This window comes from Haemaphysalis longicornis, unplaced genomic scaffold, assembly GCF_048455015.1.
Source record: "Haemaphysalis longicornis isolate Haplotype H1 unplaced genomic scaffold, Haemaphysalis longicornis Haplotype H1 scaffold_5, whole genome shotgun sequence".
In the NCBI taxonomy this organism is placed as follows: domain Eukaryota; kingdom Metazoa; phylum Arthropoda; class Arachnida; order Ixodida; family Ixodidae; genus Haemaphysalis; species Haemaphysalis longicornis.
Window position 1 is genome coordinate 109326631 of NW_027526385.1, and position 24158 is coordinate 109350788.

At 46.9% G+C, this 24158-nt stretch overlaps 1 protein-coding gene across 2 annotated transcripts in view; it reads right to left on the bottom strand.

Moving 5' to 3' along the window:
• LOC144138679 (uncharacterized) overlaps positions 1-24158 on the bottom strand; it is a 51791-nt gene that overhangs the window by 19976 nt on the left and 7657 nt on the right. For both annotated transcript variants that reach the window (XM_077671077.1, XM_077671078.1), the window contains exons 2-11: positions 23840-24107; positions 22946-23088; positions 22042-22226; positions 17167-17367; positions 15628-15718; positions 13069-13231; positions 11215-11460; positions 8681-8730; positions 6470-6575; positions 2114-2314 (exon numbers count right to left, since the gene is read on the bottom strand). In XM_077671077.1, the coding sequence (XP_077527203.1) occupies positions 2114-2314; positions 6470-6575; positions 8681-8730; positions 11215-11460; positions 13069-13231; positions 15628-15718; positions 17167-17367; positions 22042-22226; positions 22946-23088; positions 23840-24107 (1654 nt within the window). The remainder of the gene's footprint in view (positions 1-2113; positions 2315-6469; positions 6576-8680; positions 8731-11214; positions 11461-13068; positions 13232-15627; positions 15719-17166; positions 17368-22041; positions 22227-22945; positions 23089-23839; positions 24108-24158) is intronic.

Below are 24158 nucleotides of genomic sequence, written 5' to 3' on the forward strand. Positions count from 1 at the left end.
CGCCGTCGTGGTCCCGCCGTTGAGCAGCAGCAGTCAGTGAGTCACTCGCGTCAGTGGTGGATAGCTCGCTGCCGTTTTGAGAACTTTTTGATCTAATTGTTCTGTGCTTGGTGCCGCTTCGCCATGGGAAAGAACGCCAGCTACACTGCCGCTTTCAAATTGAAAGCGAAAGAGTGCGCGATCGAACACGGCAACCGTGCCGCGGGCAGGCACTTCGGCGTCACCGACTTCAACGTGCGTTACTGGAGTAGGGCACGCACATACGACGACGAGATAGGGCGCACGCCAGAAAGCAAAGGCGGCAATTTCATGATCGCTGATCGACGGAAGACTGTTTACGTTGTAAATAATAAAATAAAAAGAAATAGCTGCTGTTGGCAACGCTGAGCTTACCTATACAAAAAACGACCACTACATTTAGCGGGAAAGGCATAAGGCAAATTGGCAACACTGTGCACCGGATTTTTTTTTCCCCACATAATTCTCGCACCCCTAACTTTGCATTGACTTTTCCGAAAAAAACGTGCGAGGATTATGCGAGTAATTACGGTAAATCGCCTGTTTCGCTTGCATTCGTTTTTCTTGTTCACAAAGTTCCGTGCACGTTACGATAGGAGGTGCAAGTTTTTTCGGTTTTTTGCCTGGAAAATCAAGTGCACGTTAGAATCGGATAAGTACGGTACGCTATAGAAATCTGTCCACAACTATGCCCAACTCTAAACATAGAAAAGGAAGAGCTGTAGGCGGAAAAAAGGAAACCAAGTTACCGATGCCAAGTACGAGATCAAAAGGCCAAACTACCTTGTTGCGGACAAAGCCATACATTTTTTGGCCGTGTATTTTTTCCTGCACCATTAAAAACATCCTTCGACGCACGACACCATGCGGATGTGCTGCCTGAGCCTCTTTCCCTCCATACCACAGCTTAGTTCCAGCAAAAGCACCAGGGCATTCAAGATCAGCAGAAACGTTGACTAGGAGGAGCACTGCTGCCTGCTTCCATTAGAGCTTACACATGAGCACACACTGCATTGCTAAAGAGCGACATCTTTGTTGAGACAACTAGCTTAGGCTGACACACCCGCACTCTCTGGCCAGAACCAGCCCCCACTTAGCAAGGACACCACCAGGACTTGCCAGGCAAGGGCACTGGAGGTGTCCAAATAGAAGACCAGCAACCGCCAACACTAATAATTAACAAGCGACCAACTGCAATTGAGAATATTGCTGCTTCAGTGTGTACAGAGCTTCTAAACATAGGCAACAAGAAAAGGATAATTTCAGCACTCATGACTTTACGCCCATCTGTCATTTCGTGCATTAACGCTCGACACAAAAAAACTTTTCCGAGAAATTATAAATTAATGGCGAAAAAAGCAGCAGGTGAACAAGAAACTTGGCTGGCATTGTCACAAAAATAAGACTCTCTCGAGCGCAGGAGGCATCGCTGACCGGTACCTCAGTCCTTCCCATCAGGGAAAGAGGCATGCTTGCCAGGCATGCCAGTGGGTAGCAATAAATAGTATTCTGTTGCAGAGTACAGCCAACTATAGTTACTCTTAGGCTACCCCCTCGTTCCACCATAAGGAGCAACGCCTTTTGTAGTTCTCAATATTTCACATACAAACACAATTAACCTTCAGCTAACACCCCCTCCCATGGTTAGCACATGCTGGTGATGCAGGGAAGCCAACCCAAGAACAGGTGCTGTTCCTGAAACGAAAACGTCCTCGGGGATGTACAGGGCAGAGAAATTTGATTTCAGAAAGGATAATATGATGATTTCAATGGCAATGCAATTCTTTTTGAGGCTAGAACCGGTTGCATTAGAACGAACAGCCTTGAAGGGAAGTATACCTAAAATGACAAAACATGGCCTGCTTCAAAAAAAAATTTGAAACGATTCGGCCCACTGGGACAGAACGCGATTGTATCCATCTAAAACCTGTACCAGGGAAACCTCTGCCTTCCCAAAGCCCCAGGGTTTAAAGGTAGCAGATTCAAATCTTGTAAAGGAAGAGCAGGGAGAGGAACACAGCGTCAGGCAAAGAAGGTCTGCACAGCACTGATGTCAAGCAACCAGCACAAGCACACAAAGGACGGCCTCCCCTACCTCTTTGGCTTCCCTCGCCATCTGCTGGGCTTGAGACGCCGACTGCATGGCGAGAGCCAGCTCGGCTTGCAGACTGTGGCGAAGCTCCTCCAGGCCGGCCTTGAGGACGGTGGCCGAGTGGCCCTCTCTTCGCTCCACTGCCTCCAGGAATGAGCGCAGAAGGACGCTCCGTGGTGCCGCTGGTGACGAGTCGTTCAGCACCTGCACCAGCATCCGGGAGCACACTTTTAGATGAAGAGTGTGTGTGTAAGTGCGCGTGTGCACATGCATGCGTGCATGCATTTTTGTGCGTTTTTGTTCGTTTTGGATGCCTCTGTCAGTGGACACGAGCACGTGGGTTCAAGTAATATTTACAAAACTGCACCCCAGTTTCAACTCCAACCACTATACTCAATTAAGTACAATTTAGAACAACGAAAACTGCTCCTGTGTGTCGTCACCACAGCCAGTTGTGCCTCCTAGCAGAGCAAAGGATGCATTACGAGTATTTTATTTTATTTATTTATTTATTTATTTATTTATTTATTTATTTATTTATTGGGGTACTGCTAGCCTTGGGGCAAGGCTTTAAGCAGGAGTGGGCGGTACAACGAAAGGAAAGAGCACAACAAAGAAAGAAAAAATAGCACATCATTCAAGCACAAATCAACATTTCGGTGGGTTTGGGAGATCACGCATAAATGATAAAACATCTGGGCATTGTACAACATGTGCAGGCAACAGGTTCCATTCACGTGCTGTTCGGGGGAGAAAGGAATTTTGGTAAGATTTAGTTTGGCATGCGTAATCGCTGACTTTTTTCGGGTGGTGCGAGCGTGTCTGCCGACGCATAAACGGGGTGATGTATGGGCTGGTGTCGATTCGAAATTTGTGGTGATAAAGCAAATAAAATGTTTTTAATCTTTCACGGTAGCGTCTAACTGCGAGACTTTCTAAATTCGCAGTATGCAAAAGCGCTGTAGGGGACGCGAGTCTACTGTAGGAATTAAAAATAGATCTTGCAACCTTGCAGCCAACATGACATGAGTCGTTTCAGCGATTTTTCAAACTTAACGTGCTTATGGCCTACTGTAGCGATGACCCGCCACGGTGGCTCTGTGGCTATGGCATTGTGCTGCTGAGCACGAGGACGCGGGTCCGATTCCCGGCCGCGGCAACCGCTTTTCTGCTGGAGGCGAAAAGCAAAAATGCCCATGTGTACAAGATTTCAGCGCACATTAAAGATCCCCAGGTGGTCGAAATTCATCCAGAGCCCTCCACTATGGCGCACCTCATCGCCTGCGTTGCATAGGAGCGTTAAACACACACAAAAAAAATACTGCAGCGGTCACAAACACACGCAATTAGAAAAGGCAGACAATGTCCCACATTAAGCGCTTTCTCCTTTCAAAACACGTGCGCACATTGATGTCCGGGTCCATCGCTTCAGCGGAGTGATCCACTACATGAGCTACTGCTGTTCTCAACTTGCGCCCGAGTGAAGTGTTGGCTGCCAGCCTAAGCCAGGTGGGGACACAACACGAAAAGGTGAATGCATTCACTAACGCACACGAAACAGCAAAAGAGGGGAATGGGAAATGCCCCCCATGTGCAGCGACTCATTTCCAGTTCCAGCATCCTCTATTCGCAGTCAGGCCTTGCACTTGCTGCAATCTATTCGCAGTCAATGCCTAGCAGCTACCAACTGCGCAGCACGTCACCAGCCTCTGACTTGTTTTTCCAAGCTGTGATCCTACGCAGCTTTTTTCAACGACAGACCTGGCTTTAGGACATTACAAGCAGACAGTCTGATTACAGGTAAAGTACGGCCACACTGGCCAGATACTATCACAGACAGCATACATGCATACTCTTCAATAATCAGTAGCAGATTCATCACGCTCTGTCTAACACTACGCAAGTGCAGTTTTACTTTTCTCTTTAACTCTTTCGGGACCGCCCGAAAAAGTGATGAAAAAGTGAGGTCTCCCTACAAATTTTTTATTACATAAAGCAAAGGCACCATCCTACCTTAGCATATACCAAAATGCAGCTAATTATATGTTCTTTGACATACAATACCAAGTTTTACTTCAACACTGACGATAGAACCATGAAAAAATCTTAAAGTAAGAACTTTGTAAAAAAAACTACAGAAAAAGATAGAAAAAAGCGTAAAAATAAAAATTTAAAAAAGAACGAAATTATTTCAGGATATACAAAATCTAACACAATGCTTTGTTTCTTCATCGCGAAAGTTTGATGCGGCTAGGTGTAACTGGTTTTTTTGTTTTGTGCGTGATCTCTTTGGCACTAGGGCCATGGCTACGTCGTCACCCAGGTACACGCCGGGCTTTCGTCTCGGCGAAAACTTGATCCCTTTCTGAGATGATGGCAGGAGATCACCACCATAGGTAGTTAACACCCTAGCGAACAAATATAAACCAGCCAGAACATATTTCAAGCGCATATACCTACTCCAGAGCCAATTGAAACCGAAACCAACACCCACCTTTGAGCGCGATTTGATGCTCCAGGCTGATCGACACCTGAATCCTCACTCGAGCTGAAATCAGATCTCTAAAGCCGCATTCCGACTCTTAACTGCCACTCTCATCGTTAAAATCCACAGTAGAAGGCGAATATATGCGAGACGAGATGAGGCGGATTTCTTATCGCGCTCGCGCGAGTATGACACCATGTTTGTTTACATTCGAAACCATTGCCCGCCAGAATAAAATATCTGATGCGTTGCCACCTGGCGATAAAAAAAGAAACTTCACAGAACTGAAAACTCCAGTTTTCAAACTATCTCCTAGATGTCGCTAGGTGTTCCATCGAGCGAGAATTTGTATTCTGCAGGCTTGTGAAACCATCGATCATATGTGATCGATGGCCTATGGAGCAGTTCCGAAAGAGTTAAATACCGATTTGAATAGCACGCTAACCAACACTAAGTTCAATCAGAGTTCAGCATTCGAGTGTTCCGTACTAGAGAACACTGAAAGTATGGCTCTTTTTTTCCACCCCACCACGACACACATTTAGGGTACATTCTCTATTCAAGGCAAGTGAGCCTGTTTTTCCTTTCGCAATATCAGCTACGAATATCCTTTGACCCGCTCAAGCAACGTCGCAAAACGGCAACGAAACCCAGCACACGGGCCATTATTAGCAGTTGGATACAATAGAACACTATAGAAAATCCTGTCAGAAAAAATTAGGCAACTAACCACATTGCATACCTTAACACATTTTGAGCTATCGGAAAAAAAAAAAAAGTAAAAAAAAAAAAGAAAGAAAGAAAAACCCTGCTCGCAAGTACGGCTTAGTGCATTGAATGCAGAGCTTTTTTCAAGACCACATCCAGGGATCTTGAGCTGTCCTGCACACTTCCCGATGAGGTCAACCACTGCACGTGTAGCAACGCACATAAACAACCAGCCGAGTTCTGCTGAGTTCTCATTGCCATGTTCATGCTTGTGGCCGGCTACCTGTTTTTTTTTTTTTTTTGCAATCCATGAATCATTTTCTTCCAAACTATTCGAAGCAAGTCATTGTTTGCTCTTCACTTGCTTTATAGAAAACACTTAGTATTTGCACATGCCGTGATTGATTACGAGGGTTTAACACGCCGATACTTCACCGGCGATGAGGCGTGCCGTAGTGAAGGGCTCTGGATTAATTTTGACCACCTGGGGAACTTTAACATAGCTGAAATCTCGAGCACACGGGCGTTTCCCTTTTCACCTACATCTAATAAGCAGCCGCCGCAGACGGGAATCGAACCCACATCCTTGGGCTCAGCCACAGAATGCTTTAGCCACAGAGGCACCACGGCAGGTTTGCACACGCCTTGACTTTTGTGTCGAGGTAAGAAAGCACAAGTCCACGATTTGTTAAGAAATAAAGGTATGTACGTAGGAGATAGGTGGGGGTTCCCTCTTTTGAAACATAAGCCCCCATCATCTCCTAGGTTGCAATTCTGCATTGGCCGCCAATCTGTCAACAGGACTGACCTGTCAACAGGATCTGTCAACTAGCAGACAATGCCCGCAGATAGCCAGCACATCAACCCAATTTTCCTCAAGCTGTCAAAGTGGCTATTATGGCCTACTGTCAATATTCTAAAAGAATGCTTACAATGCCTGATAAACGTCCAGACCAATTTTCATCCAACCATTAGGCACTCATCAGGCCTCTGCAGAATAGCCAGCGAAGGACTCTTCTGCGATTCCAAACGGAAGCTCGGCAACACAGACTTCTAACCTCCCCGGGCCCCCAACACTACCAAAGTACGCAGCACCTGTTGAAGCAGTATCAGACAAACCTGCCAGCTTGCGTACATAGAGAGCCCACACAACAGGCGCCTCTCACCTCGAGCACTTTAGCGACGATTCTGGTGTCCAGGCCTGCTAGGAGCGCTGCCACGTCCTTGCAGCAGTCTTCCCGGTCGCCCAACCTTTGAACAAGGCGGTCCACCCTGAAACAGCAGACATCTCCTTTTTCCCATGCTGAGATACACAAGACTGTCCTGGTTCCTTCCATGCCTATGTGCCCACAACTTCTACTGTACCTCTGCGTGTCCCGCACCTTCTATGCAATTCTGACACCATTGATTCCATAAAGAAATACCGAACACCATTCCCGTTAAAAATTCGACGTAAAAGAGAGCGGAAGTTTTGAGCGGAAGTTTTACTCCAATGGTGACTATGCCATTGAGACAGCACCACGTGATGTGCACGCAACACCTATCCCCCGGTGAAGCTGGTTAAGGTAAGCATTCTGCAGATTGTTCGTGTCCTTCAACCAATCTGGGGCGGCAAAAACGTCTTGCAGCAAAGCCATCCGTTAATGTTGGCAAAAATCGATGTAACACTTTTTTTACCAAAACTTCCCCCAAAACAATAACCAAATATGACCCCTCGCTGCTGGGACATTATCATGACTGAGTTTAATTCCCTTGTCATTATTAGGTAGTTTGCAGTGATGCTGTAAACATTTTGGAATTCGCGTCTGCTGTAAACACGTGGGCTTCAACAGGAGGGACACGGACAGCACCACGTTTACCTCCTAGGATAAAACTAGTCTTTCCAAGTTTAATTAAGTCGACACAATGCCATAGCAACATCATTAAATGATATCAATAAGTACATGTGCATTCTATAACCACCTGTGTGATGTCTACCTTATGTACAACTTCACTGGTCATCCACCTTCAGTGATTGTAATGACTCTACCCGCTTGTGTATGCAGGGAAGGAGAATACTGGTTACAATACAAGCTCTCCTACCCCCTGCCCTATGAAGCCATGTCTCTTTATTGACCTACTCACTTTTTTTTATCCTGCATTGTCTAGAGGAGCTGTAACTTATTGCTAGGGCACCTTCAAAAAATAAACATTAGCCCCAACCTTAAATGAAATGGAATCCCCCATCTCATTACCAATTAGCATTTGAGGCACTGGCTGTCCGCGGAATTTCGCAACTGCTGGTATTTCCAAACTGATGCCTAGAGACTGTGCACAGGGCTGGTTATGTGGTCAATGAAAGCCAGCCTTATACACACTATGCCATTTTAAAGGACGTGAAGTTGAAGGCCCTGTAGGGCGCACATGCACTACAGCCTCTTCTAGCTTGCCACATTTGAAAAACAAGTTTACAAAGGCGGCCGAAAAAGACAAACCTCCCCGTAAAATGGAGAATTTCATAAAATCAATCAATGTGCTAATACATCAAGTAAACGACAATCTAATTCCTAGTGAAGAAGAGTCTGTTCTTGAATCTCATGTACGATTCATATACAAAGGCATCGGACCATTCTTACAGCCCCCGATAGCCTTCGCACAGTTATTGCCACATTGTGCACTGTCTATTGGCTACAGCACAAATTACACCGCTCCACCCCTTATTTTAGCAACTAATCGTAATTTTTCGTGTCCGCAGTTAAAAATACCGAGAAATTGCCGAGCACGTGCACGTGAGCGCGAACCTCGCGACGACCACCCGGAAGTCAATAAAACCAAGAAAATACCTAGCGCTCGTGTGTGTGTGTGCCTCGCGACGGCTGCCCAGAGTCCCCTGCGCACGTTTGTCAAGCCAAGCCAAGATTGGCCCAAAAAAAAAAAAAAAAAAAAAAAAAAAAAAGAATTCCAGTATTTGTCGTAATTGTGGCAACATTCGCTCGGTACGAGAAAGAAGTCGTAGCATGCGCCTCTTCAAGGTTTTGTCCAACAATTATAACTTAAAAAAAGAAAAAAAGAAAGAAGCTCACACGTAAGCAACAACGATGAAGTAAACGTCATTGTGGCAGCGAAAAAGAAGCAAATTGGCTGCAATCGTGGACTTCTGTTGTGATGGTCACAAAGGTTGTGTACAGCTTCCCTACCTTCAACTCTTGCGCATTAGTATAAGCTTCCTTCATTTTTTTACTAAACTATTTTTCCTTGCTTTTCCCATTCTCTGGCAACACAAAACTACATCGCGAAACTGGTCACACCTGTTAGGTGCCAGCATTCTCAAATGCCTCAAACACAGCAGATAACTGTGGAGGACTTGAAAATCAGAGGGAGAGGCGATCCATACTCACGTGGTCCTGTGTGCCTGCAGCTCCAGTGCCAGCCGATTCATCCGGGCCTCCTGCAAAGCCATCCATCCGGATTAACGGGCTCGTGCGACGGACTTCCGAATAGTCCCAATGCTCCTGCCACACACAGGACACCAGACAGGTGTCACCCTGGTAGACTCATTTGCTACCACGCCTGTTCAAAGTTCGTGTTGATGGGCAATTTCTATGTGCAAGCTCTCGAGTTTGAGGTGTCTCCAAGACAAGCAAGGCAATTTGGCAGAACTAAAAAATGATCAAAATTTTTGTGAAGACTTTGAAACATTGGTAGAACAGTTGTTCGATAAAACAAACGAATGACGGCAAAATAAATTTAAAGTATACATTTTGTAGATAAATGTTTCAAGAAGACTTCCTGAAAAAGAAGATTTCTGTGGAACAGTTTTCCAGATAAAAAAAAAGATAAACATCACGCTTGTGGTGCTTGTTCCATGCAGTGATGCCAGTCCTTCGTTTTAGGCTGGCTGTACAATTTTAGATTGTCTTGATAAAAAAAAAAAAGAATTTTTCTGCCACTAATACCGGCTAATCCTCCCCACTGATATAAAAACCTTGTGAATGTCTTGTGTATGCCTACGCAGGCGACGCATGGCCACTCCATGGCCTAACCACTCCTGCACTTGTGAGCCGGATGATTCCAATAAACAGCAACCACGCCTGCCAGCTATGCGCCCTTCAGGTTTTCCCCCTCGCTTCAAGCAACCTCATATTCGCTTTTTAATAATCTTTTCCCGGCACCCGTGTTGAGTTGTTCTCGCTGCCCAAGCTCCCAGACGCCAACATAACATGACTGAATTAATATTTATGTCCAGAACAAAACTTCGGGGCTAGCCTGCAAGGACCAACAAAGTATATTTCATTTTCGATGTTCAGTCAGTTTGCTGCACTTCGCCCATCAGAACTTACACTCGCAACCCACTGTCATCATGACTCAGTTTTTGCCCGGTTTCAGAAATGAGGTACAGCATGCTAGAATGGAGGCCAAAGCACTGTTACAAAGAAGGTGCCACGCAACAAAAGCCTTCTGAATCGCAACAAACTTTTGCATGATTTGTGAGAATACACAAGACATCTAGAAATACCTCCTCGCAGAAACAAAACCTAAAGGCAAACAAGTGGCACACTTACAGAGCCATGCAAAAGCTACGCTTGCCCAAACTGATATCTAATGACTCCATCTTATCTCTGAACGAACTTGTAGCTTGAACACTTATCACTGAACAAGGCGACGATGCAAAAAAATCACAAGCAGCATTACCATTTCGATTAACTGTATAACGTACAAAGGTGTCATGGGAAATCGGCTCACAGTTGAATAACTGCACAGCAGTGCTAATTGTATTTCACAGGACAGAATTGAAGTTATAACTGTTGCAAACAGTTTGCGAAAGCTCCTAACGCTATTTAGGACTGCAGTACAACCTACGACAACACGCGCAACAACAATAAAACCACTGGGATCAAAGTTTAACTTTACTATCGGGCACATGTCAACATAGTAAGTATCTGGCCAACAATTACACTGAACACAATTTTCCCCATTCACCATTTGTGCCCCGACCACATAATATCTGATGCTTATGCACCGTAACTACCAGTGGCATGCTTTATCGTGTGATGCACACAATGGCAATGCCAAATTTTCACACTTCGGCAACAAAAATGTGCCCAAAAATTCAGTGACCACTACAGGTTGATTTTTCACAGTTACGGCGGCTAGATTTGGTGAAATTCCATGGACAATTTTTTACAGCCCTTTGGCAGAGTTATAGGTGTGAATGAAATAAACAGCTGAGGAAGCAAGTACGGCTGTTTTCGAATTTTTCAAGACAGTCCACAGCATTCACACGTTTACTTGTTGTCCGTGTACCCCAACGTGCCTTTCCAGCTGTCCTTTGAATGAAGGTAGCAGCACAGAATGCAAGGCACAGCAGAGGAAAATTAGAAAGAGTATACGATCACAACGATGGTGATGATGATAATGGTTGGATTTTAGAGGCGCAAGGTTAACTGGGGCCAAGGGTATAGGGGTCCGAGGACAAGTAAGGGTATATATAGGGGTCCGTGGACATCCTGACATGGTGGGAGTGGCCTCACAAGGAGTAACATTAGGGCCTCTCCGGAATATTCTACCCTCCATGCAGTCAGTGCATGCTTTGCTCTAAAGCATAAGAAAGGTTTATGCAAGGGCCTGACCGAGCGAGAGCAAAACACAAGCAGAACACTAACCATATCGCCTTAGTGTCGGTGAAGACGTTGCAATGCTACGGCATCGCACAAATTTGACAGCGCCCCCAGTTTCAATGATACGCTTCAAGGGTGCCATGAAGACAAAATACAAGTTTTGTTAATTAAATCTGAGTATTTCTAGAGTTTTTCTGGTTTTAAAAAACCCTCCTCCGTTGCTGGAATGGAGCTGAGTGAGTTATTAAAGGTTAGTTCTTCCAAGCTGAACAAGACTTCATTTAGTCTTCATGGCCCCCTTTCAAAGCACTCACGTTCTGCTTGTCGTGGTCCCGGTCACTGCTGGGAGGGGTCACGAGTGCCAGCCGGTCGGACACCTTCTGCGCAAGGGTGTCCAGCTGCTCGTCCGAGAGCTGCGACAGCGAGGCGGCCAATCCCGGTCCGGCATCGGTCATCGATTGGGAGACAGCAGGCTGGTCATTCCTTCTAGCCAGCCACGGAAGGGACAGGTTTAGCGACGCCACAGCGCCACCCAGCATGCCCGGAACTTTGAACACCGCCTGGAAGACAGAGTGCCGTACAGACGTACTGGAAACAGTTGCACTTGCACGAAGGCCTCGCCCTAAACTTGGATACAACTGAAATATGAGAGGGGGGGGGGGGGATATGGCTGAGTGTTACTCATGTACAAGCCGCAACAATCATTTGAAAGAGGTTGGTCCTCTGACTAACAATGCAACAGGTTAAGAACTTCTTACCCTCACTTTTTTTTTTTAACATGACTGCCAGGCAGCATAAAAAAAGTTACGTGTTTGAATCCTTACTTTTCGATTGATGTCATTCACCTTCAGAAAGTGTGACAAGTGTGTGGCGGCGCCCCCCATCCCTGATATTCGTTGGCCGCTAAGTCCAGTGGCCCCACCAAGCTCGGTGGCTGCGTTCACAGTGGCTTCGGCCGCTCCGCGGGCTTCTTCCCTCGTCGCCAGTGTCACGATTTAGACCCGCGTTCGTGAACCTGGGAGGGTAGGGGTACCCTCCAGCCGAGAGACGACATGCAGCGTGCTGGTGGTGACGGTGACTGACCCCCGAGCAGCCGTGCTCGGCGGTGTTTTTTGCCCGGCCACCCACAATGTTGCCCACCGAGCCTGGTGGGGCCACTGAACTTAGCGGCCAACGAATATCAGGGATGGGGGGCGCCACACACTTGTCACAGAAAGGACATGAAGTCAGGAATTTTTCGCAAAGAGAGCAAGAACTGTTCACCGGAAAAAACATCACCTGCCGAGTTTTAAAAGACCGTGACAACACCTGCAAACACGAGTGGCACCTGATCATGGGAATGCAATTTCTATGTCGAACCATCCTTTATGCTGCATTGTACACTTTAGTTCAGTGGAAGTAATAGGCGGCAGAACCGAAAACGCCCCCCATGATGATTTCCTACTAGTTTGCAACGTGTCTTTATGCTACCTCAGCCTTTGAAATTTTAATCTGCACCAATTGCACGGTGAACACAGACTTTCTGTTCATTCACGCTCAACTTGTACAGGTTAAACGTGCTAGCAACCTGTTCCGAGCCTTTTGCTTTCGACTGCGCTTGGGCAACTTTTTTGCAGCAGCCAGCCGTCAATCAGAGTTGCTCAACGTCCACCAGTTGCGAAACTCCCCGTAGGCCTTCTGTGTCAAAACACGGTTCGCGGTGGGTTCCCTGCACTGGGTGCAAACAGAAGCAAGCACAGATCAAGTTTAACCCGCTAACTGTCAGCAGAAAGTTGTAGTATTCAAGCATTGCCGACTGCTGTTGGAAGTCAACAAGAAACTGCAGACACACAAGTAAACAGCACTTGATTTAATGTTCTCTGGTTTGAAAAGAAAGCTCTTTTTTACCAAGTTGTGTTACTGAGTAAACGTTTTGCAATGGTCAGTTTTTGTCCCCAGGGTGCCATGCCAATATATTTTCCCACCAGCTTCAACAAAGCAGGGAGGCATGGCCTGGGTTGTGAAGTGGAGTTTCACAACTGGTGTATATTAAGATCTCTGGCATCAATCACACGCTGCAAAAGAGAGAGAGAGAGAGAGAGAGAGAGAGAGAGAGAGAGAGAGAGAGAGAGAGAGAGAGAGAGAGAGATAACAAGTGGGGCCATTCGAGCCAACATAGGCACACGCACCTGGTAGACAGAGCTGCCAATGGATGACAGGGTGGGAGTGACCGCTGCGAGGGGTGCCCAGGCCTCCCCCTCCCACTCCTCCCAGAGCACCCAGGCCAGCAGTGGCAGTGCTGTCAGCAGGAATGCTGCCACGGCCAGGCGCTTGCGCGATCGCGGGCTCATCCTGGGACAGAGAGAGAGCGACAACTACACTCGGTACCACTCCTGCATACCCCTTACACTTGTTCCCAAGGCCAAAGTGGAATGGCAACCCGACGACCCACCTACAGGTTGATCTCCGGTTGACTGCACCCAGTATCCGGTTAGCTAGGGCAGCCCCAGCAGTGGGAGGCTATGTCGGAGCACAGAACACAATCCCGACATTAGAATATGAACATCTTCGATTGAACTCTGTCTGGTGGAATGCCAGAATTCTATAAGGAAGCAAGTGGAACTGCGATGGGGGCTGCTATTTCTGCAACTACAGCGAACCTGCTATTGGAGAAGATCGAAAGAACCATTCTGAAAAATTTCTCCAAAAAACCCAAGGTGTTTCTATGCTACAAAAATGACTTTTTGTATCCTCAAAGAAACAACAGCAGATAACAACCTGTTGCACCTCAATTCAACCGAGCCAGAAATTCAGTTCACCATGAAGAGAGAAATAACACCTTACCATTCCTCAACATTTTGATAGAAAGACAGACGTCTAGCCAGATCGATTCACTTGCACAGTGTACAGGAAACCTACCTGTTCCAGATGCTACCAGCAATTTGATTCTAACCACCAAAATTCTTACAATTCATCCGTAGTTCTGGGTCTCCTAGTGAGAGCAAGAACTGTCTACTAAACCAAGGACCAAAAAAAAAAAAAAAAAGTAAAAGCCATCGCAGACCTGAAGAAAAATGGCTACACCAGCAACTTTATTCGTTGAGTCAAATGCCATCTCCACAGATCAAGCAGCAACTAAAAAAAATTTCGCTTCATTGCCGCTGGTCAACAACTTTTTCTCTGCCTTCGCCACTTCCCTTCCACCTGACAACCCACCTGCATTTACCTTCCCTATGCTAATGGAGTGAGTGAGACAATATTGTGCATTTTCAGGAAGGAAGGTATTCCCGTCACCCACAAGCCGGTGTTAGCCCTTGAACAGCTGATACCACGACCAAAAGAGTGTCCGCCAAAACAAAAAAGTTCAAGGGGTCCTTTACAAAATTCCATGGGCCCAATGCCCCGCCAATTACACGGGTGAAACCCAGAATTTCCCAAAACGCCTCTGGCAGCACAAAAACGACATCTGCAAGACTGACATACCGTATTTGTATGATTATAACGCGAACCCCCCGTTTTTGCTTTTACAGTCGTGCAAAAAGCCGAAAGGGGCTTCAAAGCGGCAAGGCGCATTTCAATGTACACGAACGCCTCCAAAAATACAAATAGATGTGATCAAAAGAAAACTTAAAAATTTTTTTTTGGAGTAAACTTTCCTGCGAGTTACAATCAGGGGCGCGTTAGAATCATGCAAATATGGTACACGGAAGTCATTGGCCAAAAACCGTGGAAAAGCTGACCACAGGATCAACTACAATGGCATGCAGGTGACTGGCAAAAAAAAAAAAAACATTACCCACAATAAAACTCCTCGTGTCCTGGCACATACAAGGGACTTGGGAAAGGCTGAACAGACCCCTAGTTGCCATAGCCCTCATCTGCACCCATGGCCCCCGATGCGCAAGGGCAAGAAACTAATACAAAAAGAGGCTTTCTTTTGTAAGTGGTGCTTGTGCTTGAGAACATTCACCCCTGATAAAGGGGCCGAGCGAGCTCTGAAATGTTTGGACCCCCTTGAATAAAGCGCTCTGTTGGTATACCTGCCTTTTCCTTCAATCCTGACACTGCCTGTTTCGAAGTTGAGGGGTCTCATCTACCGCAACTTACGCTGAAGCTCCCGGTAATATTTGAAAGCCCAGCTGAACTACTTCCCCTTTTCATCATTTCATTCTCACACTGCTGCCCCACTCTCACCTCTTTCACCTTTGCTTGTACAACAAATGCCATTCAGTTACCGGGGTGGTCCAGCTATCACTGGCCTTTCGCACAACAGAACTGGCAGCTTTTCTTTTTTCTTACTTTAGGCTCTTCTAGGCAAATTTGCCCTGATCCTGGTTTTTATTCCAGAATGCTACACCCGTCATCCCTCCTCCATGGCCAGTAAAAATTTCTCATCACCGTGTCTACAAGTATGGTAGTTTTGGGGGTAGAAACTTCACGATACAGGTTGAGGGGGCTTGCGAGTACCATATTTATTTGATTATAAGGCAGTCACGATTATAAGGCAGGGGTGCAGTTCACACACGCGCACATACACACACACACACACACACACACACACACACACACACACACACACACACACACACACACACACACGTGCACACACTGAGCTTCAATTATAAGGCGGGGTACGACTTTGAGACTACGGAATTTTGGAAAAAAACCTCGCCTTATGTTTGAATAAACACACTACACACACAACAAGAGTGTAGAAAACTGCTGCCATCGTTAGCACCATGGCTCACCTCGAGAGCAGCCAGGCATCGCAGACAATCAGGGCTGCCGCTGCCAGGTACACCACCTTCCAGATGCTCAGAAGCCAGTCCCACAGGGAACCTGCACACCAGGCAGAAGACACCCCATTCATGGAATAGACCAAGCCTGTAGTGCCAAACTGCCATTCAAGTAACTCAGCACAAGGCTAATAAGAAGTGCAGGAGCACAATTCCCCAGTTTTGCCCCTTGTAAAAAAAACTTTTGCACAGCTGTAATGCAAGGAGTGACAACACAGGCCTGACCTTTGAGACTGTTTCATCTTGGTGGTAGGTGGCCTACGACACTCGTAACGAATGCATCAACAGGGGCCATGAACCAAATCAAGAATACAACTGTGATTAATTAGAAAAAACGAGCCTTTGATAACTCTTTCACACACATCCCAGCCACGAAATATGTTTAAATGAAAAAAATACGCCAGAAACACTGAAAAACTAAGTTTCGGGCTGCAGTGATGCAATATGGCCAGGAGTTGCATAACCTGGACCAGCACTAAAAACAGTGTGTGCACTGCACGTTAGCATTCGAGTTATACGATCAAGTGCAACTAGAAGCCCCAATACAATCACCCAATCATGTTGTCGGGCGGTGGCCTTGGCCGACGGGCACCAATCACAGAAACAGGATTCTGCGACATCATAAATGGCTGGGGAGTCATTACTGCTTATCTGTTTTCACTGACATCTGTCATTTGTTTGAGCTTTGCAATAACATTGTTATAATTTTATTGGGACAAAGAAGCCTTTTTAATGAGCCAAGCTTGTCATGGTTTGTTTAAAACAGACAAAACTGAGAATAATGCGCTAAGGAGGGAATACACTAGTACCGCGGTATAGTAAGTTGCCGATGTTCTAACTCAAATTGCAGAGTTATCACTGAACTCTCGCCTAGTATTTGAACCAAGCACTGCAGCTCAACGCTAGGGTCATTCAAAATGCCCAGGCTCAGCAAGCTTATTTCATTATTGGCAATTCCTCCAGAGTTTCCACAAATGGCCCAGTCCTGTTTAACGCCCCTGTAAATGAACAGACAGAACAACCAAACGGACTTGACAAGAGTAGGCACTCTTTTTACCACCAATGAGCCACTGCTTGAGTGACACCCCTTCAGCGAGCTTCAATCATTTTTGCTGCAGTAGGTCTTAGCAAAACACCCACCCGTATCATCAGGCTCCGGTATAAGAGTCGAAGCAGACTCAAAACTCAGCATAATTTGAATAGGCACAGTCTGCCCGCTTTCATGCACACACCAATTGAAGATCATCACTTTCAAACACTTCAATAAACAGCCCTATCTGTTCTACTGGAAGCACTTCTGCTATCATTGCACAACACAAAGGCTTCAACCTCCATTTTCGTCGATTGCAACAAAAAACTGGCAGGATGACTTCACTACCAGAAGAAAGCAAGCAATGCAAAACTGCAGCCTCGCCTGCAAAGCGGTCCGACCCGCAATGCACAAGTCACTGGCCCCTGTACAGCCCCATAGAGCCCTTTCCAATCACTCACGCCAAAACGATGATGAGACCTCTAGCTGCTCGACGACGGGCCCTCCCCAGGCCCCTGCCGCCTCTGCCCAGGCCACCCGCTGCGTGCCACCATGGCGGTAACGCCAGTCGGCACCCGCTGTTCGCGCTGCCCCTCCTGCGGCGGCCGCGTTCTGGGCACCCACGACGTACACCGCACGGTGGACAGCCGGCCGCTGACGCCCTGCACAAGGAGGGGGCCCCACCACAAGTGTTGTTGCTTTTCCTCCGCTGGGTCTCAACTGTGCAGTCTGTTGGGTCAAGTAGCGGTTCGGACAGTGAGGGGACGGCGACGTCATTCTCAACACAGTAAGACCCCCCCCCTAGCATTCCAGGTCGCTGCGTTTAGTTGCACTGAAACAGCCCGGTCTCACTGTTTTTAAGTTCAGTATCGTTTCAGATCACGTTGCCCCTCGTACCACATTCTCCTCTCTTGTAGCCACCTGAAGAGAGTATAAGTGAGGCTTAATATTTCACATTGTTAAGAGATAAAACCTTTAACTGGTGTCTGTCGTTTTACTCGTTTTTTCAGCCTGTAAAAGAGGTGCCTGTTCTGTAGTGAGTGCATTTCATACAATGTAGCAGGGTGTCTCTGCAAACAAATATTTTCTACACTCATTATTTGATAGACTGATCGACTGATGCAACGACTAATTGACTGAATGTCAAGTCTGCGAGCGACCCCTTGATGGCCGCTTAATTAACTCTTTCGCTACCGCGCCTATCAAAATCGATCAATTTGATCGATACTTTTGGGAGCGCCTTTTCATAGCGTTCCAGGCGTTTCTCGAACAAGTAAAGCTGTTCGGAGTTAGATCAGAAAATGGCCTTTCAAAATCAGTTTTGTTTTCATTTTTGCAACGGAAACGTGATTTTTGACACGCTTTTCAATCACCTGGGTGTGGAAAAGGGGCGTGGTCATCGCGCGTCAAGGCTACCAACGAAGAATGCGTGCAACTCGTAATTACTCTGCACCAGCGCTTGTTTTTTGCTATCAGGGCGTGAATGGGGAACTAGCAAACGATTTCAATCGTCAGGTTCACGCTCTGACAGTAATAATCCCAGAAATCGGCTGAAAATGTCAAGCAGTGCCTGGTTGCAAAGCTACTTTATGATTTTAGGCAGTTTTATTGCCTTTGCGCAAGTTGTTGTAAGTACTGTGGTAGTTCTACTTACCCCAGGACCATTCGCAAACAGTTTACAACAGTTTCGGTTTCGTTTCTGCATCGCGAAATTCATATTTAGCGCTACTACGCAGTTACCCAACTTCAAGGCTAACTGCCATGGCGCCCGAAGCGTCCGCGACTGATCCTCGAACAAAGCACGCCGCTCCTCATTTCCCCCCACCGTAACCCGATTTCTGTGATAAGAACTTCAGATGCAAGTCAAAAGGTCACACCCAGTCGCCAGATATCTGTTCCGCCGAGGACAGCGCTTCAAACCGGCCTTACACTGCCAGCTTTTCGCCTTCCAGTTTCGTTTTCATGCGAGGGTGTCTAATGTTGCTGCTTAGTTGAACTATCTATTCGGACGGAGTCTCTGATAAGTTTTTGTACTGTTTCATTTGAAAAATGTTAGGTGGCGCTGCAATAGAGGAGGCTCGTTGTGCTGATCTTTTTCAGCGCGCGACTGCTACTCGGCCAAAGATCGCAGGGGACGATTCTAGCTCATCGTACCTCATTTTTGTGAGCAAGGCTACAATTGCGAGTAAGAAGATGATAATAAAGCTCAGCTTTATGTTTTGAGAGATAACTGACCGTGAACGACAACAAACATCAGCCACGGCGTTCCGTTTTCAACTTCATGCATGTTTTTTTCCGCATCGCGTGCTTGTCCCAAATATTGTGGTCGCTGTAAATGCAAAGTCAGCCATTGACAAGAAGTTTTTACGTTATGTGGGGGCAAATTGGTGCCTCTGATAACGTCAAACCGCCAGATTTATTCCACGGAACCACCCGAAATTGCACATTTTGAATTAGAGGTTGGGCTTCACCGCATGACACGAGCACCGTGCGTGCTAACATTTTTTTTTTTTATATCTGAAAAACTGTTCCGCGCAAGTCAACATTTTTTTTAGGTTGTGTTTTTGAAATGTTTCCCTACAAAATGTATATTCTAATTTTTTTCTACTACCGGTGGTTTGATATACACAACTCCTTTTTTATCCTTTTTTTCGACAACTTGACAAAAAGTTTGATTTTGATATTTTTTTTACAACTATGATATATGAAAACCTTTAAAAACTGGTGTTATTGGAAAGGCCATTAAATAATCTACATTTTATGCGCCTGCAATTAGTGCCTAAATAATGTTTTAGCAGGAAAAAAAATGTTTTCTTGGACCCCCCAAAATTGGTCAATTTTCTGCGGTAGCGAAAGAGTTAAGATGGCAGATGCTCTAGCTATATTAAGACAGATTTCACGCAATACAACACTTTCAAAACAAGTGTAGAGCCTTTGCACCATCCGAGGCTGGATACTGCAAAAGTAGCTTGCTGCACCTGCCACACAGAGCCAAGCGGTTAAAAGTTTCCAAGAACAGTAACGACAAGCTGCACGATCCATTGCTCGAGCTGCACTTGAAAACTGAACCTTCATAGAAGAAACGAATACAGACATTCACAAAATTTCGCTCTGTCAGAGGGGGAGATGTCTACGAAAGCACTTGGCAGGCGCTACACGCCATTAAGCACAGGGAAGCTTCAAACACAGAAATGACGCGCGCAGTTTCTGTGCGCAAAACTTCCTTAAGATTTTTCACTAGAAGCAAGGGTGATAAGAGAAATCCACCCCGCGTGTAGTACTGCAGTAATTACAGCAAACTGCATTGCCTGTCACTTGCACGTGTAACACTTTTTCCTGTGCAAAGCGCAGATGGGGGGAACAGGAAAGTAATGGCAAATTACAACTGGCAATGCAGAATAACGATTGATTGATTGTATGGTTTAACGCGCCGACGCAGCACAGGCGATGAGGTGCGCCGTAGTGGAGGGCTCCCGATTAATTTCGACCACCTGGGGATCTTTAACGTGCGCCGAAATATCTTACACCCAGGCATTTTTGCTTTTCGCCTCCATCAGAAAAGCGGCCGCCGCGGCCGGGAATCGAACCCGCACCTCATGCTCAGCAGCGCAACGCCTTAGCCAGTGAGCCACTGCAGCAGGTATGCAGCATAACAAAACAGAGACCAACAACGATAGCACATGTCACTTAAAAAACATTGGCAACTCCCAGTTTCCCTGACTCATAGCTCCATTCAAATCCAACTCCATCCAAGCACACTCTTGGCGCACACCATGAGCAGTGCACCCTAGAGACTGTGGCATTCACAGCAGCATGCAATGCACAGCCATCACCTCCAACTGTTCGCACAGAGAAAGTATCCTGCTAGCATGGCACAGCAGATGGCGTGCTCCCCTGGCAAACAAGCGGGCCACGATTCAAAAGTCACCCAAAAGGACATTTTTCTTTTTTGTTTGTTTATTTGTTTCGGAGTTCTAAGTCATGCACAAACTGAGTCCATCTACAGAATCAGACATCTCAATGCATGCATAATTGACAGACTAGTGAATTAGCACCTCAACGCAGCGCTTACGAAACCATACCTGTTTCAACTTGGTGCAGCCTCAAATCCTTACTGTGGTAACTGCGGATCATAGGAAACCGTGGAACACGAACTGTCAGGGTGCCCCGCTCATATGCTCGCAAGGTGCCATTGGACGCAGGAGATCGAGCACCTACGCCCAATACCAATCAGCTTAAAAGTACTCCTCGGTCCATGGCCCTCCCTTTCCGCTCAACGCGAAGCACTAGTGGGGGTTATTTGAGTACCTGGACTAGATCGGCGTCACTGAAATGATTTAATATAATACTACCGTGATGTTCATCAAACTGTTCACACAAACTGCGCCCTGTCTGCTTTGTTTTTGCTTCTTTTGTCCTCTTTCCTCTGCCCTGTTATCCATAGGGCCTTTTCTATCCTCCCCTACCCTTTCCCCTTCCGAAGTGGCATGTTGGTGTTGATGTTCTGGCAAGCCTGTCGGCTTTCTTCTCTAATAAAAAGCTTTCTCTCTCTCTCTTTAGTAAATCAATCAATCAATGCGTCAATTCGGCCACCACACGAGCAGCTTCCCCTTCACAGGTGGCCCAAGTTCACTCTTTGGTTGGCTAGAAACCCTCTTCGATGCTGCCTCTATATAACAGTCTGACGCGTCAGCCCCTTTCCAGTGGGAGCCTGAGGTGCACGCCTGAGGTGGATGGCTGAGGCATGTCCATGGCATGCAAAGGTATCAGCCACCCTAGAGTCCCTAAACACAGAACAGTAGGAGCACTACCTCGCAAAGGGCGGAGAAATTTTGTGAATCGTTTCGTATGGTTTTCGAGAAGTTGTGCTGACAGGTGGACGGACAATGCTGTGGCCGGCAGCAGGAAAGAATGCTAGCGCGCAGGGAAGCATACACCGAACAACAAACAGGAAAGAGATTGTTGCACCAGCTGACGCGACAGACAATGTTATACACGTGGCGTTCACCACACACACAAAAAGAAAGAAAAAGTTTTGGGGGCTTAATGTGTCGAAAGCCACACCTGGGCTATGAAACACGTTGTAGGAGGGCTTCCGGTTAATTTAGAACACCTTGGGGGGATCTTCAATGCTTTCCAAAGGCCCAACACACGAGAGTTTTCACTTCCTGCCTCCACCAGAAAACTGGCCACCGCAGTCGGGCATTGAGCCCGCATCCTTGGTCTTGGCAGAGCAACGCCTTAGCCACCATGGCAGGGTGAACACAGACACATGAGTTGCGGGGCAAGTGGCCTAAGTGCATTTCGCATATAAAAAAAATGGGAGGACGACTCACCACGCATGCGTGGCACAGCCTGTCCCTCGTCCTCGTCGTCCGAATAGATGTCACCCATTGTGTCACCGTTGGGCAGTTCTGTGGTCACTGTCCTGGTGGTGGTGGTGGTGGTGGTCGTGCTGGTGGCCTGGGTGGCCGAGTCACCGGCAAAGTGGCCGTTGCTCTTCAGCACACCGTTCAAGGCACTGCAACAGGCAGGACAGCAGTCAGACAGGCTGAACCAGACCAGTCACCGACACACTGCAAAACAGAGGAGGGCTGCAGAGTAGAGCTATTTTTTTTTAAGTGCACTCGTGGAAGAGGTGCAAGCAGTGCAGCATACGCTCTTTTTTTTACTAGAATATAGCTCCAGTAGCATTCTGCACTCACCTGCACCAGTTCAGGAAACAAGAACAGTCTCTAGTGATGCACAAATATGCAAAAGCAAGTCAAAGCTCATTTCATAAATGTAGCGTTGACAGAAGACACCTGCAAGGCTGGGAACCCACAACGGCTAAAATGTAATACACACATCACACTTTTACTTGCTGCTGCATCATGCAGTCGAACATTCTTCTCTATTCTCTAGCAGGAGTTTAAAGCTGGTAAAATATTTTGAAGCTCGAGAGAGCATAAAACGTCAGGCACCGTTTCTGGCAGCCTCTAGCATGCACACCGCAAATCAGTTAGGAAAATTAGCGCACCTTTATGCTCGGGCACACAGGTTTTCCGTTTTTGCCCTGCTTTCAATAGCACACTGCATTTCGGCAGTCTCATTATAATAAAAATTCAAGAAATTCAAAGATTTTCAAGGCTGTCTAAATGTTGTAGTATACTTCCAAGGCCTTGGAAACAAGCTTTTCCAAGGGTGTTCAAGGTTTACAAGGAGCTGCATGAACCTTGGCAGAGCAAGGGCCGCACCCACCGTCCGTCCTGTGCGCCGTCTGCGTCGGAGTCGTCGCTGTAGCGGTCCCCCCAGTGCACGCTGCCGTTCCGGACGCCGTCAAAGCGCACCTGCTTGACGCTCTGCAGCTCGGTCTCGTCCGGCGACTTCAGGATGCCCTGGCGCTACGACGCAAAACAGAGAAACAGAAGATGAACAAGAGGGCTGAGACCGGTCAGTGGGAATGCGTGGAGAGAAATTACAGCTTTTTTCAGAGCAAAAGCCATGAACAGAGGCCTTTTCGCAGAAACAGAAAATGAGCCCGCAAAATGCCATACTCAGAGGAAACCAAGCAACCAAAGCAGTGCTGCGAGTGCCCTTTTTAAGCTAAAATTGGACTTAGGCGAGTGTGCGTCCACAGGTCTCCCGCCGTTCTTTTGCCTCCGACGAAGTTCATTCCATTCTCCCATCTCCTTCCCAACATCCACGAAAAACCAAAGTTCCTCAACATAAACCAGTTGTGAAACTCTGCTTCCCAATCCGGACCGTGCAAGCACCCCTGCTTTGTTGCAAATGACGGGCAAGTGTAACAGCTCGGAATCTCGAGGGGGGAAAATTTAACTTTGCTAAACATTCGCTTTAAAATAAAACTTATGAAACGTGCTTTAAAGTAAGGAATCAATAAATGGGCATTGCTCATATTGTTTTTATGGCGTTTACTTTATGGTTAGCAGCAGCATCCGCAAGCAATTGATTATTACACTATTTTTGTCGACATTGACAGATGGCAGGCTAATCTGATTGCCTGTGGCTTGCTGCCGGTGCAGAAGCCCAACCACAGACAGTTTTTTTATATATATATGGGGCCTATGGGGAGTTTCGCAGCTTCCCATATGAAAGAACTCTGAGCAAGGCGAAATGAAAGCAGCCTCTCACCAGCACAGCGCTACTTCTTGTGGTGTACGCTGCAGACAGGTCAACTGAGGAGAGTGAAGTGTCGACCCTTCGGTCCTGAACGGTCCTCCGGCGAGAGACTCCCGCCCAGTTAGGTGTCGAGCTGTTGGGCGGTGAAAAGCCAGCCAGCGAGGAAAGGTCAGTTGAAGAGAGCTCAGAGGCCGCCACCACGCTGCTTTCCGTCCGATGTGACGACCACGCACTCTGCTCCTTCTCCACGCCCGAGTATGAGGGCGTCTTTTGCAATGATCTGTAAGAAAGAAACCAGCCTCATTTGGAGGGATGGTGACTTGAAGCAGCT